The 14,723-nt window shown below is 42.9% G+C and overlaps 6 protein-coding genes across 10 annotated transcripts; 4 read left to right on the top strand and 2 right to left on the bottom strand.

Moving 5' to 3' along the window:
• The first annotated feature begins 27 nt into the window (after positions 1 to 27).
• On the top strand, positions 28 to 1,437 carry jagn (jagunal). The gene is made up of 3 exons (XM_018018352.2): positions 28 to 266; positions 640 to 1,012; positions 1,076 to 1,437. Exons 1-3 carry the CDS (start codon positions 178 to 180, stop codon positions 1,205 to 1,207), a joined length of 594 nt encoding a protein of 197 aa, XP_017873841.1. The 5' UTR covers positions 28 to 177; the 3' UTR covers positions 1,208 to 1,437.
• Positions 1,438 to 2,534: 1,097 nt separating this feature from the next.
• Positions 2,535 to 7,815, top strand: kat-60L1 (katanin p60 ATPase-containing subunit A-like 1). Of its 5 annotated transcripts, none has more exons than XM_089464203.1 (5): positions 2,535 to 3,032; positions 5,774 to 6,069; positions 6,120 to 6,745; positions 6,803 to 7,277; positions 7,342 to 7,815. In XM_089464203.1, the coding sequence occupies exons 1-5, from the start codon at positions 2,917 to 2,919 to the stop codon at positions 7,665 to 7,667; spliced, it is 1,839 nt and encodes a 612-aa protein (XP_089320329.1). In that variant the 5' UTR covers positions 2,535 to 2,916; the 3' UTR covers positions 7,668 to 7,815. The 5 variants fall into 5 exon arrangements, with proteins under 5 accessions (XP_089320329.1, XP_017873827.2, XP_017873823.2 ...); XM_018018338.2 differs by having other exon boundaries at positions 6,132 to 6,745; XM_018018334.2 differs by lacking the exon at positions 2,535 to 3,032 and adding an exon at positions 3,511 to 4,222.
• Positions 7,816 to 7,921: 106 nt separating this feature from the next.
• Positions 7,922 to 9,655, bottom strand: Hat1 (histone acetyltransferase 1). Its single transcript, XM_018018343.2, has 3 exons — positions 9,336 to 9,655; positions 8,772 to 9,273; positions 7,922 to 8,710 (listed from the first exon to the last, which is right to left on the bottom strand). The coding sequence occupies exons 1-3, from the start codon at positions 9,400 to 9,402 to the stop codon at positions 8,065 to 8,067; spliced, it is 1,215 nt and encodes a 404-aa protein (XP_017873832.1). The 5' UTR covers positions 9,403 to 9,655; the 3' UTR covers positions 7,922 to 8,064.
• Positions 9,656 to 9,838: 183 nt separating this feature from the next.
• Positions 9,839 to 11,922, top strand: Rpn5 (regulatory particle non-ATPase 5). Its single transcript, XM_089464266.1, has 4 exons — positions 9,839 to 10,063; positions 10,156 to 11,195; positions 11,257 to 11,413; positions 11,469 to 11,922. The coding sequence occupies exons 2-4, from the start codon at positions 10,162 to 10,164 to the stop codon at positions 11,769 to 11,771; spliced, it is 1,494 nt and encodes a 497-aa protein (XP_089320392.1). The 5' UTR covers positions 9,839 to 10,063; positions 10,156 to 10,161; the 3' UTR covers positions 11,772 to 11,922.
• Positions 11,923 to 11,989: 67 nt separating this feature from the next.
• Hpf1 (Histone PARylation factor 1) lies at positions 11,990 to 13,528 on the top strand. The gene has a single exon (XM_089464278.1). The coding sequence runs from the start codon at positions 12,138 to 12,140 to the stop codon at positions 13,425 to 13,427; it is 1,290 nt and encodes a 429-aa protein (XP_089320404.1). The 5' UTR covers positions 11,990 to 12,137; the 3' UTR covers positions 13,428 to 13,528.
• PSMG1 (Proteasome assembly chaperone 1) lies at positions 13,460 to 14,656 on the bottom strand. The gene is made up of 4 exons (XM_089464324.1): positions 14,477 to 14,656; positions 14,277 to 14,407; positions 13,784 to 14,211; positions 13,460 to 13,719 (listed from the first exon to the last, which is right to left on the bottom strand). The coding sequence occupies exons 2-4, from the start codon at positions 14,375 to 14,377 to the stop codon at positions 13,541 to 13,543; spliced, it is 708 nt and encodes a 235-aa protein (XP_089320450.1). The 5' UTR covers positions 14,378 to 14,407; positions 14,477 to 14,656; the 3' UTR covers positions 13,460 to 13,540.
• Positions 14,657 to 14,723: the final 67 nt, after the last annotated feature.

Raw genomic sequence — 14,723 nt, forward strand, 5'->3', positions numbered from 1 at the left:
TGAAATGCCTTTTTCGAATTAGCCAACACTTGTCTTGTGTCATCAACATCACCGCAATCGACCCACCGCCACAACCTATCGTCCGAGTAAATGTTGTGAGAAGTGCTTGAAGACAGTTAAATATTGTTTAAGTAGTTACAATTTTCCAAAGAAACGGCATCAAATTGACGCACCGAAATGGCAACTCGCGGCGGTCCAATGGTCGCGGGCACCGACGGCAATGACTTCGAGTTTAGGCAAAAAGTGGCCAACACATATCAAATTAGGTTAATAACACTTTCTAAAATCTTGGCAAAATTATCTAATTACTTGCAAGTAGTTGAGCCCCAGCATTGCCAAAAACCCAAAAGGTCATGACACCGCAATTGACAGCAATCAACTTGCAACTCCTGCTGCAGACGAGCTGCACCAGCCAGACAAACAGTCCGCCAGCCAGCCAGCCAGGCAGCACCCGCAGAGTGGGTGGGCAAAGTGCCAGCGAGACAGTCAGCATGTGTGCCTGTTTACAACAGCAACAACAACATTGTTTGTGTACACATTTTGGATAGCCAACGGCTGCAGCCTACCAAACAATCGAAGAAAACAACTAACGAGACAAATACTTATACAAATTAAACAAATTTTTTTCTCTATTTGCAGCTTGTTGAACAAATCGCGCCTAAAGTACTGCATTTTCTTTCATGCCCTGCTATTCTTTGTCATGCTGGCCAAGCTGACGTCGGATATATTGGATCGCTTGGACATATTTGTGCTAGAAATCGAAGAGTTGGAGGTGCCCCCGCCGCTATGGTGGGAGTACGTTTGGGCTGCCTCGCTGCTCACCTCATTTCTCGGCCTCTCAGCGTCCCGCGGCAACAAGGTGCGCGATATGCAAAAGTATATTATTGCAATTTTCGTAATGGCTGTGCTGCCGCTTTTATATTGTTTCGTCTATTACTCGAGTGACGTATGGGAGTTTTTGACCATGGACAAGTCCGTGGAACTCGATGAGACAGACATTTTTCTATGGCGCGTAAGTGAACTCTCTTTAAAAAAAACCTACCATAAACGGAAATTAAATAATCTTCTCTTTTAGGGTTTTCCGTATGGAGTGTTCTGGTATGGTTTTTGTTTTGTAGGCTTTCAGATACACGGATTCACACTGTACTTCGCGTACAATCTAGTCAAGGCCTGGAAGGCACGCACAGCCACACGTAAATTTCAGTAAATCACTTGGGTCATGGAAATATTTAAACTATATACTCGCCAAATTAGTAAAACGACAAAGCAAGAAGCTGTAGGGCTAGTTGTAAATAATTTGAAACAAAAGGAATAAAAACTATCTCTCTAGTGCACAAAAGCAAAACGTAAATAATATTAAAGCAGCTGTTAGATTAACGCACGTTTTTAGTACAGTCAAGACATAATAGTTTCTGTCGAAAAAAAAAAAAACAAAAATTAAATATACAAATAATTACCAACGTTAAAGTTATTGTTAAAGTTAAAACGTTCAAGCGTTACATACATTACAAATGAGAAATCTATGAGGAATTACCTATATATACATACAATACACATGCAACCTTATAAAGTCGAGTCGACAACAATGCAACTGAAGCCACCAAATTTCCCAATACAATAAGGAAACAAAACAACAACAAGATATAAACTTAATATTCTTTTTTGTGGTCTACTTACATTTCGACGTGCCTCGTGTTTGTTAGAAACGGTTAATATATAATTATTAAGTACTTACGTTTATATTGATATATACGATAAATGAGTACATTTGAAACTATTAGGTTTTAAACAAAACTATCGAAATGTTTTTATTGCGTTTATGTTTTTGATTATTGTAAGAAGCACATGCGTATAATTCATTTGTTTTTTAATGTATGTGTGTCGTTTGTTTTGGTAAACTGCCCAAAAATATATATATATATTTATATATTTTACGAATTAACGATTTTACGATTATTTAAATTCGATTTGACTGCTTAAATAAAGTCAAAGTTTTCAAAAACCAAAATAACAAATTTGTAAAACAAATAATGTGAAATGTATATAAAAAATTTCACGAATTTAAATACTGTTTTTCGAATGGTCATTTACTGTCAGAATTTACAAGTAGTTTTTAAAAATCAATCAATAAAGATGCATAAATATTTGTTCTTCTGAGTGGGTTAAACAACAAATGTGTATTTACTAAATGGAGGCAGTGAAATTATTTTTTGGTATACAGATCTGTAGGAATAATGTCAGCTGGATAAGACTAATTTATATTCTATGAGAATAGCTAATTGATATCAATACCCCATCTATAAATTAGATATACTCATGTATGTTTATATTAGTCACTCAAAGTATGCAACAGAAATTTAACATATAGAGCTGCTGCTGTTGCACCAACAGAGGCCATGTTGCTACATGAGAAATTCTATGGTGTTGTAGATGCATAACAGCAGGGGGCGAACATGCAAACCTCCCCAATATGTTCACCATTTTCACCAGCTGAGTTTGGCCCAAACATGCAATGCTGCTGACCAGCCAACATTGCGTCCAGTTAGTGGCCGTTTGTGCAGCGCGTCGTGACGTCGCGTCGCTTTGCTGCAATTTCCAAGTTGCGCAACTCGCACAGCTGAGAGAAGAGAGAAAGCCAACAAAAAAAAGGAGAAAAAAGAGAGAGCCGCTACCAATGAGAGCAATGGCTGCTGGCACACAGCTTCCGCAGCATCAAGCATTTCCGTTCGCTCTCAGCACATTTCGACATCGCCTGTAGGAACAACAGACGCCAACATTTTTCAACAGTTTTTGGCCAAAAGTAAACAAGTGAAATTAAAAAAAAAAAAAAAAACAACAACAAAAAAATTTCAATAAGTAAAAATATCGAAAATTGAAATATTTATTTCTGGTAATACGCGAAATTAAAGTTCAAAGATGCGCGGCGAGGAGACCTACAGACGCACCACACGCGAAAAGATTGTTCTGCGTGGCAATACCACCATACGCACCGTGGACTCCACTTCCACATATTTGCCTATGATGGGTGCAGGGTGAGTAAGCAGACCTCAAATTGTCCCCCATCCGCCTGCCAGAGGCGTGCCGGGCCACTTCAACGTGCCTTGACTGCACTTTTTCCTCTCGCTGCGTATTGATTTTTATCTCTGGCAGCTGATTTGTCTATAACTAGAAATGTGTACTATGTAAAGGCGACCTTTGGTTGCCTGATCTGCTGCTGAGCTTGAGTTGAATTGTTGACAAGACACTCCAAGCAAATGCGCTATATATACATTTTAAATATGTACATAACGACTTGATATTTTATGATATGTTGGCGTTAGGACCCGCTACTAAGGCTGCATGCAAGCGCGCAATTAAAGCCGGCATAAACAAACGACTAATTATTATAAAAATTATTGTAATACATTCTAATCCCTTTCAACATGTATGTGTATAAGCGTGTTTGTGTGTGTGTGTGATTGAGCTGGTCGCAGAAATCGATGGTTTCTTTAGCTTGAGTTTGAGTTGCTTGGGTTAGCGTGCGTTGACCATTGGATGGCCCGGTGGAGGCAATAACTGAGCAACAAAAACTCAAAGCAATACTTCCTTTAACCTCATTTCATATTCACACATTCAACCACACACACACACACATACACAGGTAACCAGAAACTACCCGCCAAACAAATACTGAGCTAGCTTCTTTTGTTGTGGACGAAAGCGTCGTCCGTTGTCCAGTTTCGTGGTCAGTTGGGCTACAACCCTTGGGGCCGACACACGTCGAGCGTCGCAGCACATCGCATTATTTCGAGTTTTCCGTCAGACTTGAGCATAATTCGAAAATTTATAGTCAACCTTCCAAATTGCTAGTGTTCTTGATAAAGAAGCATTTGCTGTTGCTGACGCCGACAGCCATGTTCAATACGAACGCGCAAAATTGGTTTGGCATGGGCCAATCGGTTGCTGAAGCTCCAGCAACTGGCGGCCACATGAATCAATCGCTCAACAACAACAACAATAGCAGCAACAACAACAATAACAATCACATTAACAATGGACTACAGTCACAGCCTTTTATGCGTCAGCGTACGCTGGCCAGCTCCAATCCTGCATTGGAGCGCACAGCGCTGGTAGTTCGCCCACAATCTCCGCCCAACGTTCAAGTGGAGTATGAAGTGGCCATGCCCTTTATGTCTGGCTACCGGCACACACCATATCATTCGCTCTGGGATCTGCATCAGTGGTAAATATATATATCGTCCATAGTCCATAGTCCGATCTTGAGACTCGGTTGGTTTTCCTCTGATTCATTCCTTAGCCATGACTTTGTTGAGTGGCTCTGCCATTTACGTCTGGCTGTCTTTTCTTCTCTCTTCATTATTGTAAAAGCTTAGAAATTTGTTAACATTTCAGGCCTTAACTTCAAAATTAAATGGATATTTAGCAACAGTTCTATCCATTTGCCGGTGTTCCAAACTCTTTTTTCAAACAGTTTTTATGTCTTTTCCACGACTTTAATAGAGAAAAAAAAAATGTTCAGCTTGCGGTTATAGTCTGAACACTTCTTGTTACTTTGTTAAAAAACAGAACTCCAACCCATTTTCTATAGAAACGATATAATAAATTGATTCGCACAAAGACGTAAGTTTCCCAGTCCTTCACCTACTATCAGACGCCTCGCTGACCCGACTTGACGTTTTTGCCAGTCATAATTGCCATTGGCTGTTATTTTTGCATAAATTGACGGTTCCTTAGGTTGCCTTTCTGTGGAACTGAAATTAACATAAACACCTTTTGCAGTGACATGCATGAGCCGTAACTGGCTCATAAAAACAATGAAGGCAACTCGACTAGAGAGGATGAGAACTGAGCTGAGCTATCAACTAATCTAGATTACAGTTTTTGTCAATTATTTCTAGCCTTGTGCCACTTAAGCCATCAATCAAACGTGATATTTATATAGCTGAGTACTGAGTATCGAAGCTCTATTGATATATACACATAGAAATAGGTCAAATAGGCGGATCATCCACTTTAATGACTCTACAAGCGAAAAAGTTGGCCCAGTTAGGCAGCTAATCACATACAAATCTCTGGCTCTGGAACGTGGGTGCCTGCTGGCGGCCGTATCAGAAACATTAACCCAATTGTTTATGGGCGCGCAATGAGAACACATCCGGTTCTGAGAAATATGGCCGACTGCAGCCAACTTAATTAGTTTGGCAGAAGGATGTAGAAAATATATAGCATACTTTTCAGCGTGCGAGAATTTTCCCTGATAAAGGTAGAAATAGAACAAAATGTGGCAACATGTACTTGTAACTGAGTTGTTAAATTGGAGTTAAGAACGATGACGCATGTGAATGTCAACAATAACAATTGTCGCCGGCACGTCAATAACCTGGGTGGCATTCCATCGCCCAGGTTTAATGAACTCTCGAACTGTTTTGCATATGTCTGTATGTATGTATATGCTGGAATATATTCGCTGCTTGTGTATGGCAGGCGCACGCTTTAGCCACACGAACTAGACTTCCTAGAAATAACTCATGTGCATGTGTGTGTGTGTGTGTGTGTATGGGGTGGGCAAAGCAAACGACTCAAATGTTGCTAGACTAGACTAGACTAGACAAAGTTTGACTGGACTTGATGCGGCGCACGCAAAGGGACTTGGATGTCGCCAGCTGATAAGCCAAACAAATGACCTTAGCCATGTTGAATGTGCAGGGCCAATGGCGTGCTGCAGCGTTTATCAGGCATGCTGATATTATATGCCCCCTCTTCTATTTCACAGCTCTGCCACGCCACCAGCAAGCTTATCCCATATGGCGCGTATGATGGACTCCTTGATCCTGGACTCGCTGTCCCCGTATGCCTTCACCAAAATCACCACCACAAGCCGACCCCCACGCAATAGCAACTGTAGCAGCAGCTTGAAGAAGCCCGCGACAGAGAATGTGCAGCATACGCAGCACATCAGCGTCAATCCTCATCGACCCATCAACAATCTGGGCGCCAATGCTCCCAATGGCTTGGGCATCGGGGGCGCGCCGCCGACGCGCGGCAAGCAACAGCGTTTGCCCACACAAGGTTTGTGCCAGTAGTTTTCCATTGTCTGCTCACCCCACAACTAAACACAGTCTATGATGCAGAGGTTGCCCCGCAGCCGCGCCCCAGCCACACAGCAATGCCGTTTCCCTCGCAACAGCAGCAGGACACTCGCTGGGTATCCTCGTTGCGGCGCCGCGATCCGGAGCTGCAGCCAACGCTGCCCTCCATCAACAGCAATCTGAACAGCAACAGCCTGAGCCAGAGTCATCATGGCAGCGCTGGCAATGTGGGTCTCGGGGCAAACAACACGGGCAGCACCACGGGCATTGGTCTACGGCTGAGTCGACCCGGCAGAGCCTCCGCTCTGACAGCAGCCGTGCGCAAGAGTCGATCCGTAGAGCGATTGCGCGCCCGCAAGCTGAGCACCAACACGCAGATGACTTTGAAGCAACGGCCGGTTAAGAAGAACTCGTTGGACGACAACTCAAATTCAGATGATCAGGATGCGACCACATCGATAGAGGACAATTCGCATGCCCAATCAACCACACACAATACACCCAGATGCTCACCGAAGATCAAGATCAAGCACTTCTCGCCGCTGGGCTATGAGGGCCACCTGGTCGATACGCTGGAGAAGGACATACTCCAGCGACATCCGTGCATCAAATGGACTGAGGTCGCGGGTCTCAACGAGGCCAAGACAATATTGCAGGTGAAATTGATTGAGTATATAGAGTATATGGTATCCATATGCATTCTTTGATTGCAGGAAGCCGTTGTGCTGCCCATTATAATGCCAGAGTTCTTCAAGGGAATACGCCGACCTTGGCGCGGCGTCCTAATGGTCGGTCCACCAGGCACGGGCAAAACGATGCTGGCCAAAGCCGTGGCCACCGAATGCGGCACAACCTTCTTCAACGTGTCCTCCTCCACACTAACATCCAAGTACCGGGGCGAGAGCGAGAAACTGGTGCGTCTGCTCTTCGAGATGGCCCGCTTCTATGCGCCGAGCACCATTTTCATTGATGAGATCGATGCCCTCTGCGCATCGCGCGGCAGCGACTCTGAGCACGAGGCTAGCCGACGCTTTAAGGCAGAGCTGCTCATCCAAATGGATGGCCTGAATGCTAGCCTACAGGATGATAAGATCATTATGGTGCTGGCGGCAACAAATCATCCCTGGGACATTGACGAGGCCTTTCGCCGACGTTTCGAGAAGCGCATCTACATACCGCTGCCCAATGGTGAGATCTCTCTATATGGGGCATCTACATCTAAACTGACATTTTTGTTGCCTTTTGTTCGCAGAGGAAACACGCTCGGCGCTGCTGAAGCTCTACCTTAAGGATGTATCACTATCGCCAGATATCAATACGACATTGATTGGAGACGAGCTGCAGGGTTATTCCGGCTCGGACATTAGCAATGTGTGCCGCGATGCCTCCATGATGGCAATGCGTCGTCTCATCTCTGGCCGCACGCCGCAGCAGATCAAGCAAATACGCCGCGAGGACGTGGATCAGCCGATCACACTCAAAGACTTTCAGGATGCACAGCAGCGCACCAAGAAAACTGTTTCAGCTGACGATGTGGCACGTTTCGAGAAGTGGATGGAGGAGTACGGCTCCTGCTAGTTGTACGATCTTTGTGCTGTCGCAGCACCAAATTTATAAAGTACCCTTCTCCGCACTCCCATACGTATGTACTTCCAATACGCAATATTTTATTTAATTATTGTATAAACTATATGTATCGCTGATATATAACCATATACAGAAGAAATGTGTTTTCTATATAGTTAATTGCTCAAGAGCCCACACTCCTCAAATTATGCTCTTCATGGACGCACACACATACACAAACAAACATATACACATATAAACGTGTGTACTTTTTTTAATGCATATTTATTCGACAGAATCCTACTATAAGCTTATAGCAACAAATTGTATTTTGTAATCAACATATTTAGAACGGAAAACATAATAAATTAATCAAACACCCAACGGCATTATATTTATTTATGTAGATCTAGGCCCGTAGCTTATCAATTGTATTCTTGTAATCCTGCTCGATGAGCGCATACTCCTCCTGCAGCTGTTCCATGCGCTGTTTGGCATTGGGCAAACGTGCCCGCAACATCTCCGTATCCATTTTATAGCGTTCCATCTTTTGAAGATCCTTCAGCTGTTTGTAGTAAACGGCATTGAGGCGTTTCTTAACTTCCAGACGATAGGCTTTATATTCCTTTTCATCATGCACATTGGTGTAGTATAGGCGCAACAATTCATATACCTTGCGAACCTGGCGTGGATTCAGTTTTAAGGTCTCCCGTGCCTCGCGTACCATTTCCTTGGTGAAACCCTTCTTGATTATATCACGGGAAAAGCATTTCAGCTCCAGACACAGGCGGGCGTCCACAAAGTTGCGTAATCTCTGAAAGTCCTCGGATGGATCCTCTACGGTTATGTCCACCACATTTTTCTGACTTTGATAGAACTTGTATATTGTTTCCACTAGCTGGGTGGCCAAACCCAATTTCTGGAATGGCGGCAAAATTAGCATTTGGCTAATTCGCGGACGCTTATTCTGCGGATATGCATAGTACTCATAGACAGTGGTGTAGCCAGCAGTTGCATACTGGTATTCGCCATCCTTATTCTTATATTTCTCATAGCTAAAAACAAATTAACTGGACTTGAAAAGGAAATTCATATCGTATACGAAATTCAAATTACCAGATAAAGTAACACCACTGGGTATCATCGGTGTCTATATAGGAGGCAGCGTCAACAAACCATAATATGAACGTTTGCAGACGCGTAAAGAACTTTAGAAATGACGACGACTTGTAGTCACATTGATAGATTTCGAAGAGACGTTCGCTGCCATCCTCGGCGCGCCGACTGTATTCGCTGAGTTTCTCACCAAAGGGCTGAAACTTGTCGGCCTTGTCAAGCGTCTTGAGAAACTCATCCAAATTAATGAAATAGCAGCCGTCTGGTAGACTTTGAGCAATTGTGGCGACCACGTCGTCAGCTTTGATTTCTCCACCAGATATTTCATTGACTCGTTTCTCGTACTCAACGCCGAGGTAGATATGCAACGGGCCAGCCGTATACAGAACTCGCACGTGCAGCCCCTGATAACCGAATATGGTCTCCGACTCACCAAATATCTGATGCGCCATGGCGGGGTGAAATATTAAGGCATCGTTGTTAATGTCCGCCTTGTCGCGTACTGCAAGCGGGTAATTGAGAACTTGAATGCGACACGACTAAATTATACAATCCTAGACTTACTTAGCTTGAACTCCACTGCCTCAAGGGCATCGAGCACCAGATCCTGATATTCCTGAATTTGTGCCATTTTGGTAATTGTCTTTCGGCTGTTCCACAAATTGGCGCGCAAAATGTGATTGTAATTGTAGCGTCGAAATAGCAAACGCTTGCGACACTGTGCAAGGAGTTAGTTTTCGAATAGCGTAACGTAGTCTCTTGACAGAAATAGGAATTTATATGCACTTTTTATAAAACAATTGATCAATTTACTTATTAGCGAATTTCTTTCGCGGCTTAACAAAGGCTGGAAGTGTTGTGCAGTGAAGCTAAAATGCAACACCAGGGATGCAAAACTTACCGTAGGTTTGCGCGTTTTAGATTTTTTATTGTATCTGCTATATTGTTGTGATAGCCATCTCCTTTTACCAGCTGGCATTTTCTATCCTAAAATAGTAAACTATCTTTTATTTGAACAAATTTTTAAATCAGTCTAGTTCTGAAATTTGCTTCAGTTTGAAAATGCATTGTTTGTCAGACACTGCTCAACACTGATATTACGCGCAGCCAACTTAACATCATTTGTAAGCAAATTTCTGCAGAGTCTTAATCGAAATTCACCGCATTTATTTGCTTCTGCCCCAGAAAAAAAGGATTTTAATAACAGCAACCGCAAATAGGGCGGCAAATAGTTAAGTTTATTCCGTTTAATAACCTTAAATACGCCTTGCTTTAGTACTACGTAACAAAATGTAAGTATCGGCACAAAAAAAATTTGCCTTGTCATACCTGCAATTTACAACAACAACTTCAACAATAATTCTATTTAAATTTTGATTTGAAGCTCATTATGGATACCTATTTGTTCGATGGCGGTCGCATTACCAAAATGGAGGTGGACTATGAACCTGCCTGCAATGAGAAAATCCCCATGGCCATGGAGTTGGCCAAAAAGAATCCCGACGCCTTTCATGAAGCGATCGAAATGATGCTCCAGCTGGAGAAACAAACACGTCTGGGTGCTGACATGGTATCATGTTCACGTGTGTTGGTGGCCATCTGCCAGATATGCCTCCAGGCTGGCAACTGGAATGCATTAAATGAGTACGTCTCATTGCTCGTGCGTCGCCGCTCGCAACTGAAACAGGCGGTGGTCAAGATGATCCAGGAATGCTGCACATATGTGGATAAGACGCCCGATAAGGAGACCAAGCTGAAGCTGATCGATACATTGCGTTCCGTAACCGAAGGCAAAATCTATGTAGAAATTGAACGTGCACGTTTAACTAAAATTTTAGCGGACATTAAGGAAGCTGACGGAGATGTGGCAGGTGCAGCTGCGGTCATGGAAGAGCTGCAAGTAGAAACTTACGGCTCGATGGACAAACGTGAGAAGGTTGAGCTGATATTGGAGCAAATGCGTCTGTGTCTGCTAAAAGAGGACTATGTGTCCACCCAGATCATCGCAAAAAAAATCAGTATCAAATTTTTTGATGATCCAGCACAACATGACCTCAAGCTGAAATTCTATAATCTGATGATACAACTGAATCGCGATACATCATTTCTGAATACCTCGCGTCACTATCAAGCCATTGCTGAGCCACCACGTAAAAAGAAGCCAGCAACTGTGGAGTCATCCACGAGTGATGAGAAGAAAAAGGGTGACGATAAAAAGACAAAGGAGGAGGATGATAAAAAATCAGAAGCTGATGTGGCTGTAGAACCAGAAATAGAACTGACAGATGCACAGAAAAAGGAGCTCACAGACAAGTTGGTCTGCGCTGTGATTTACTGCGTGCTGGCTCCCTTTGATAATGAACAGAGCGATATGATGGCGCACTTATCAAAGAACAAGAAATTGGAGGATGTCCCAGCTTATAAGTAAGAATGCCCTACCCGGATTAATTAATATACACTACTAACTTGTTTTGTCATTTTAAAGGGAAATACTGCGTCTCTTCATGTCAAAGGAGCTTATAAACTTCGACACATTTAATGCAGACTTTGGCATGATTTTGGCTGAGAACGAAATGTTCAAGGATAATAGCAAACATGGCAAGAAATGCATCACTGAGCTAAAAGATCGATTGATAGAACACGTACGTTTTTTCACGATGTCTTAAATACAGTTTTCTAACTATCTCTTTCTTTTAGAATATACGTATCATAGCGATGTATTACTCACGATTGCACTTGACACGCATGAGTGAGCTGCTGAATTTACCCACTAATCGCTGTGAGGAGTATCTTTCGAAATTAGCAAACAGTGACACAATACGCGTGAAGATTGATAGACCGGCTGGCATTATCTATTTTACCACAAAGAAGAGTGCTTCGGATATATTAAACAATTGGGCAACCGATGTGAATCAGCTGATGTCCTTGGTCAACAAAACATGCCATTTGATCAACAAGGAGGAGTGCGTCTACTCAGTCATGTGTGCTGTCGAAGATTAGAAGCATTTTAGGTTTATTCTGTTCTTACAACATCAACCCACATGCATACATTTATTGTAATACTAACTAACCAACTACAAATCCAATATATTGCAAACATTTGTATTCATTGAATGAACTACAATAATTAAAACCAAACTCACCATTGAAATGCGTACTCTACCAATATTTACTATCGCTTTGCCGCCATAGCAATGATTAAACTTATTTACCGATTCTATCGACTTATCGATCAATCTGCAAGCAACTGCAACAGCCCTGTTTATGTTCTCGGTATTTAGCAGATAAGAAGAAGAATAAGCTTCTGCATTGTTTTTTTATCACTGCATTTGCCCAATAAATATATCTGTTTCAACAAAATACGAAATGCCGAAGGAAAATTGTAAATACTGGGACAAATGCTATCAGCGGAATGAGGCACATCTAGAAAAATACAATCATCCTCCCAAGCAAACAGAATCGGAAAAATTGGCGCCAAAACGCAGAGCAACCACTGAGGAGGACGATAAAAGGAGCCCAAATACAAGTAGCAAAATGGAGATACCTGAGGTGGAAAATGTGGGCAAATATGAGTCGGAGACGGCAGAATTGCACAAGGAGGCAATGAATAATATTGCTGGAAAAAATTATATGGAAACATTGGAAAAGCGAATACGTTTGTCGGTGCAGCATGAGTATGATAATCTATGTGGGAGCAATGAGTTTATTAGACACAAATTTCTGGTGGAGATGCCAGAAGATTTCTATGAATTCTGGAAATTCATCAACACACTAAAGAAGGACACCACGAAAGACGCAGCGCTTCGACATATTGAAACGCTATTCCAGCTGCAGCTGGTGGGTCCTTTCGAGTTTTTAGCTGGTAAATTTCACAATGCCAAGATGGGCGAACCTGGTGATTATTTGCGACATTGGCGTTTCTATTATGATCCGCCGGAGTTCCAAACCGTGTTTGTGCGCCAGGGTACAGGCATACACTACGGCTACTGGCGCGATGTACCGCAGGACAAAGAGCGACTGATGCTGGCCCGCAACGATGCGACGCGCAACTGTGAGTTCGAATTTGTGGCCGGCAACATGTTTGATGCGTTCCTGCACTATTTGCAGCACGATTATGTAGCCACGCCATTCACCACGGGCCAAGTAGCAGCCACCAAGAAAGCGGTGAAACAGTATATAAGCGATAATTCGCTGGAATTGTCACAGCTCGAAAGTTTGAAGACTGAACGGGATAAGCACGTTGTGACCAAAACATTGCATCGGGCTGGCATTGTGGTGCCCTACGAGCGCAAGACACAGCAGGGCTATCGCCCGCTATTGGTCAGCGATGCGGAGCTGAAGAAAATTTTTGCTTTGCTCGAACCCAAAGATCTAAGCGATGGAACCGACAATGCCAAACAGGTGGTGCTCGAGAAATTGCAACCACTGGCTAATGCGGCAAACATTGCGATGGATGAATGTGATTTTGGTACGGCATTGGAGCTGGGACTCGATCTGTTTAGCAGTGGTCACAAGGAGCTGCATATGCTGGCTTCCTCGCTACTGATGCCTGCCTATTCTCTGCTCTCGCGGCCACAGTTCATTGCCATTGCGAAAGCGCATATGGAGCGGCGAAGCAAAGATCTTAATTTAAGTATGTTTGAAGTATTAAAATAATCTACTCTTGTACACTCACGCTAGCAGATTAATTGAGCGATGGTTGTTTTCATTTGCAACCGCTACTGTTTATTTGAATAAAAACAACCACCCAAAACTTATGTGCACTACCTTTACATGTACAAGTAGGAGCTATCCTTGGCCGGCGGCAAATAGCGTTCAATGCACGGCACACCCATCTTCTTCAGCAGATGCAGGACTGGCTGAGCAGCAATTACATCTAGGGGCAGTTTGTCTGTGTAAACGACATAGGAGCTGACAGGCAACTCCATCTGAGTACGCCAGCTAGCAACTGTAAATGGAACAAATTTAATATGCATTACTCAACTGCTTCCACAAAATTAAAAAACACTTACTGCCTGCTGCCACGCCAGCTATAAAGTTTGGGGCTTCCAGCTCGGTTATTGTTTTGTCATATCCCTTGCCACCCACACTGTGCACAATGGCCACATACTCGCTGTATCTGTCGATCTCCTCGCTTTTGTAGTCCACCTTGGGCTTTATGGTGATGGTCAGCACTTGTTTTGCCAGCTCTGCATAGGGTATGAGCAACTCTGTAATTTCGCCACTGCTGGTAAGATCCTCTTCTAGTGTGGCAATCAGATGTCCCTTTGAAGCATTCCAATGCAAAGTGGAAGTTTTTGCTGGTATCTCGCAAATGAGCTTGGCATCTTCGAGTAACGCTCCGCGACAAAATTCTGTTATGAATGGTCCTTCGATAAGTACGAACAGTTCACTGGCAAACGGAGCTTCATCCGTGCCATCCATAAATTTAAGCTGCGCCCTGTTGAAGACGCACATTAAATTAGTAGAGAGTAGGTTATAAACAAGCCAAAACTGCAAACTCACTTTGTTGCCGGCTCAATGCTTTCGAACTCGTCTTCTTCGCAATCATCCCAGAACGCACGGGAAGAGGGTATTCTTACTTCACCAAAACCTGGACAACTCATTGTGTTCTTAATAAATTCGAAAATGGGTTTCTAAAGAAAAAACAATGAAATGTTGACTATTTTATTCAAGTCATTTTCAAAAGTATCGCATAAGCTTACTTCGTTGGCGTTTCTTCTCTACAAGTATTTTAAAGTAGCACTTGCGTTTGCTAATTAGTATTTCTTGGTAATAGTTACCGTGAGTTCAGAAAGTGTTTATTTTATGACTCGACTTTTATTAGTGAATTGCGCCTACTTTCTAACACATTTTTGTAGCTTTAATAACATACTGGTAAAATACAGTAGTCATTCAATTTATCACAAGCTTATCGATATAGTGTACTGCCATACCTGTCTGTCAAACCGA

Source organism: Drosophila arizonae, chromosome 2 (genome assembly GCF_054131065.1).
Source record: "Drosophila arizonae isolate 15081-1271.41 chromosome 2, UAZ_ARI_1.0, whole genome shotgun sequence".
In the NCBI taxonomy this organism is placed as follows: Eukaryota; Metazoa; Arthropoda; class Insecta; order Diptera; family Drosophilidae; genus Drosophila; species Drosophila arizonae.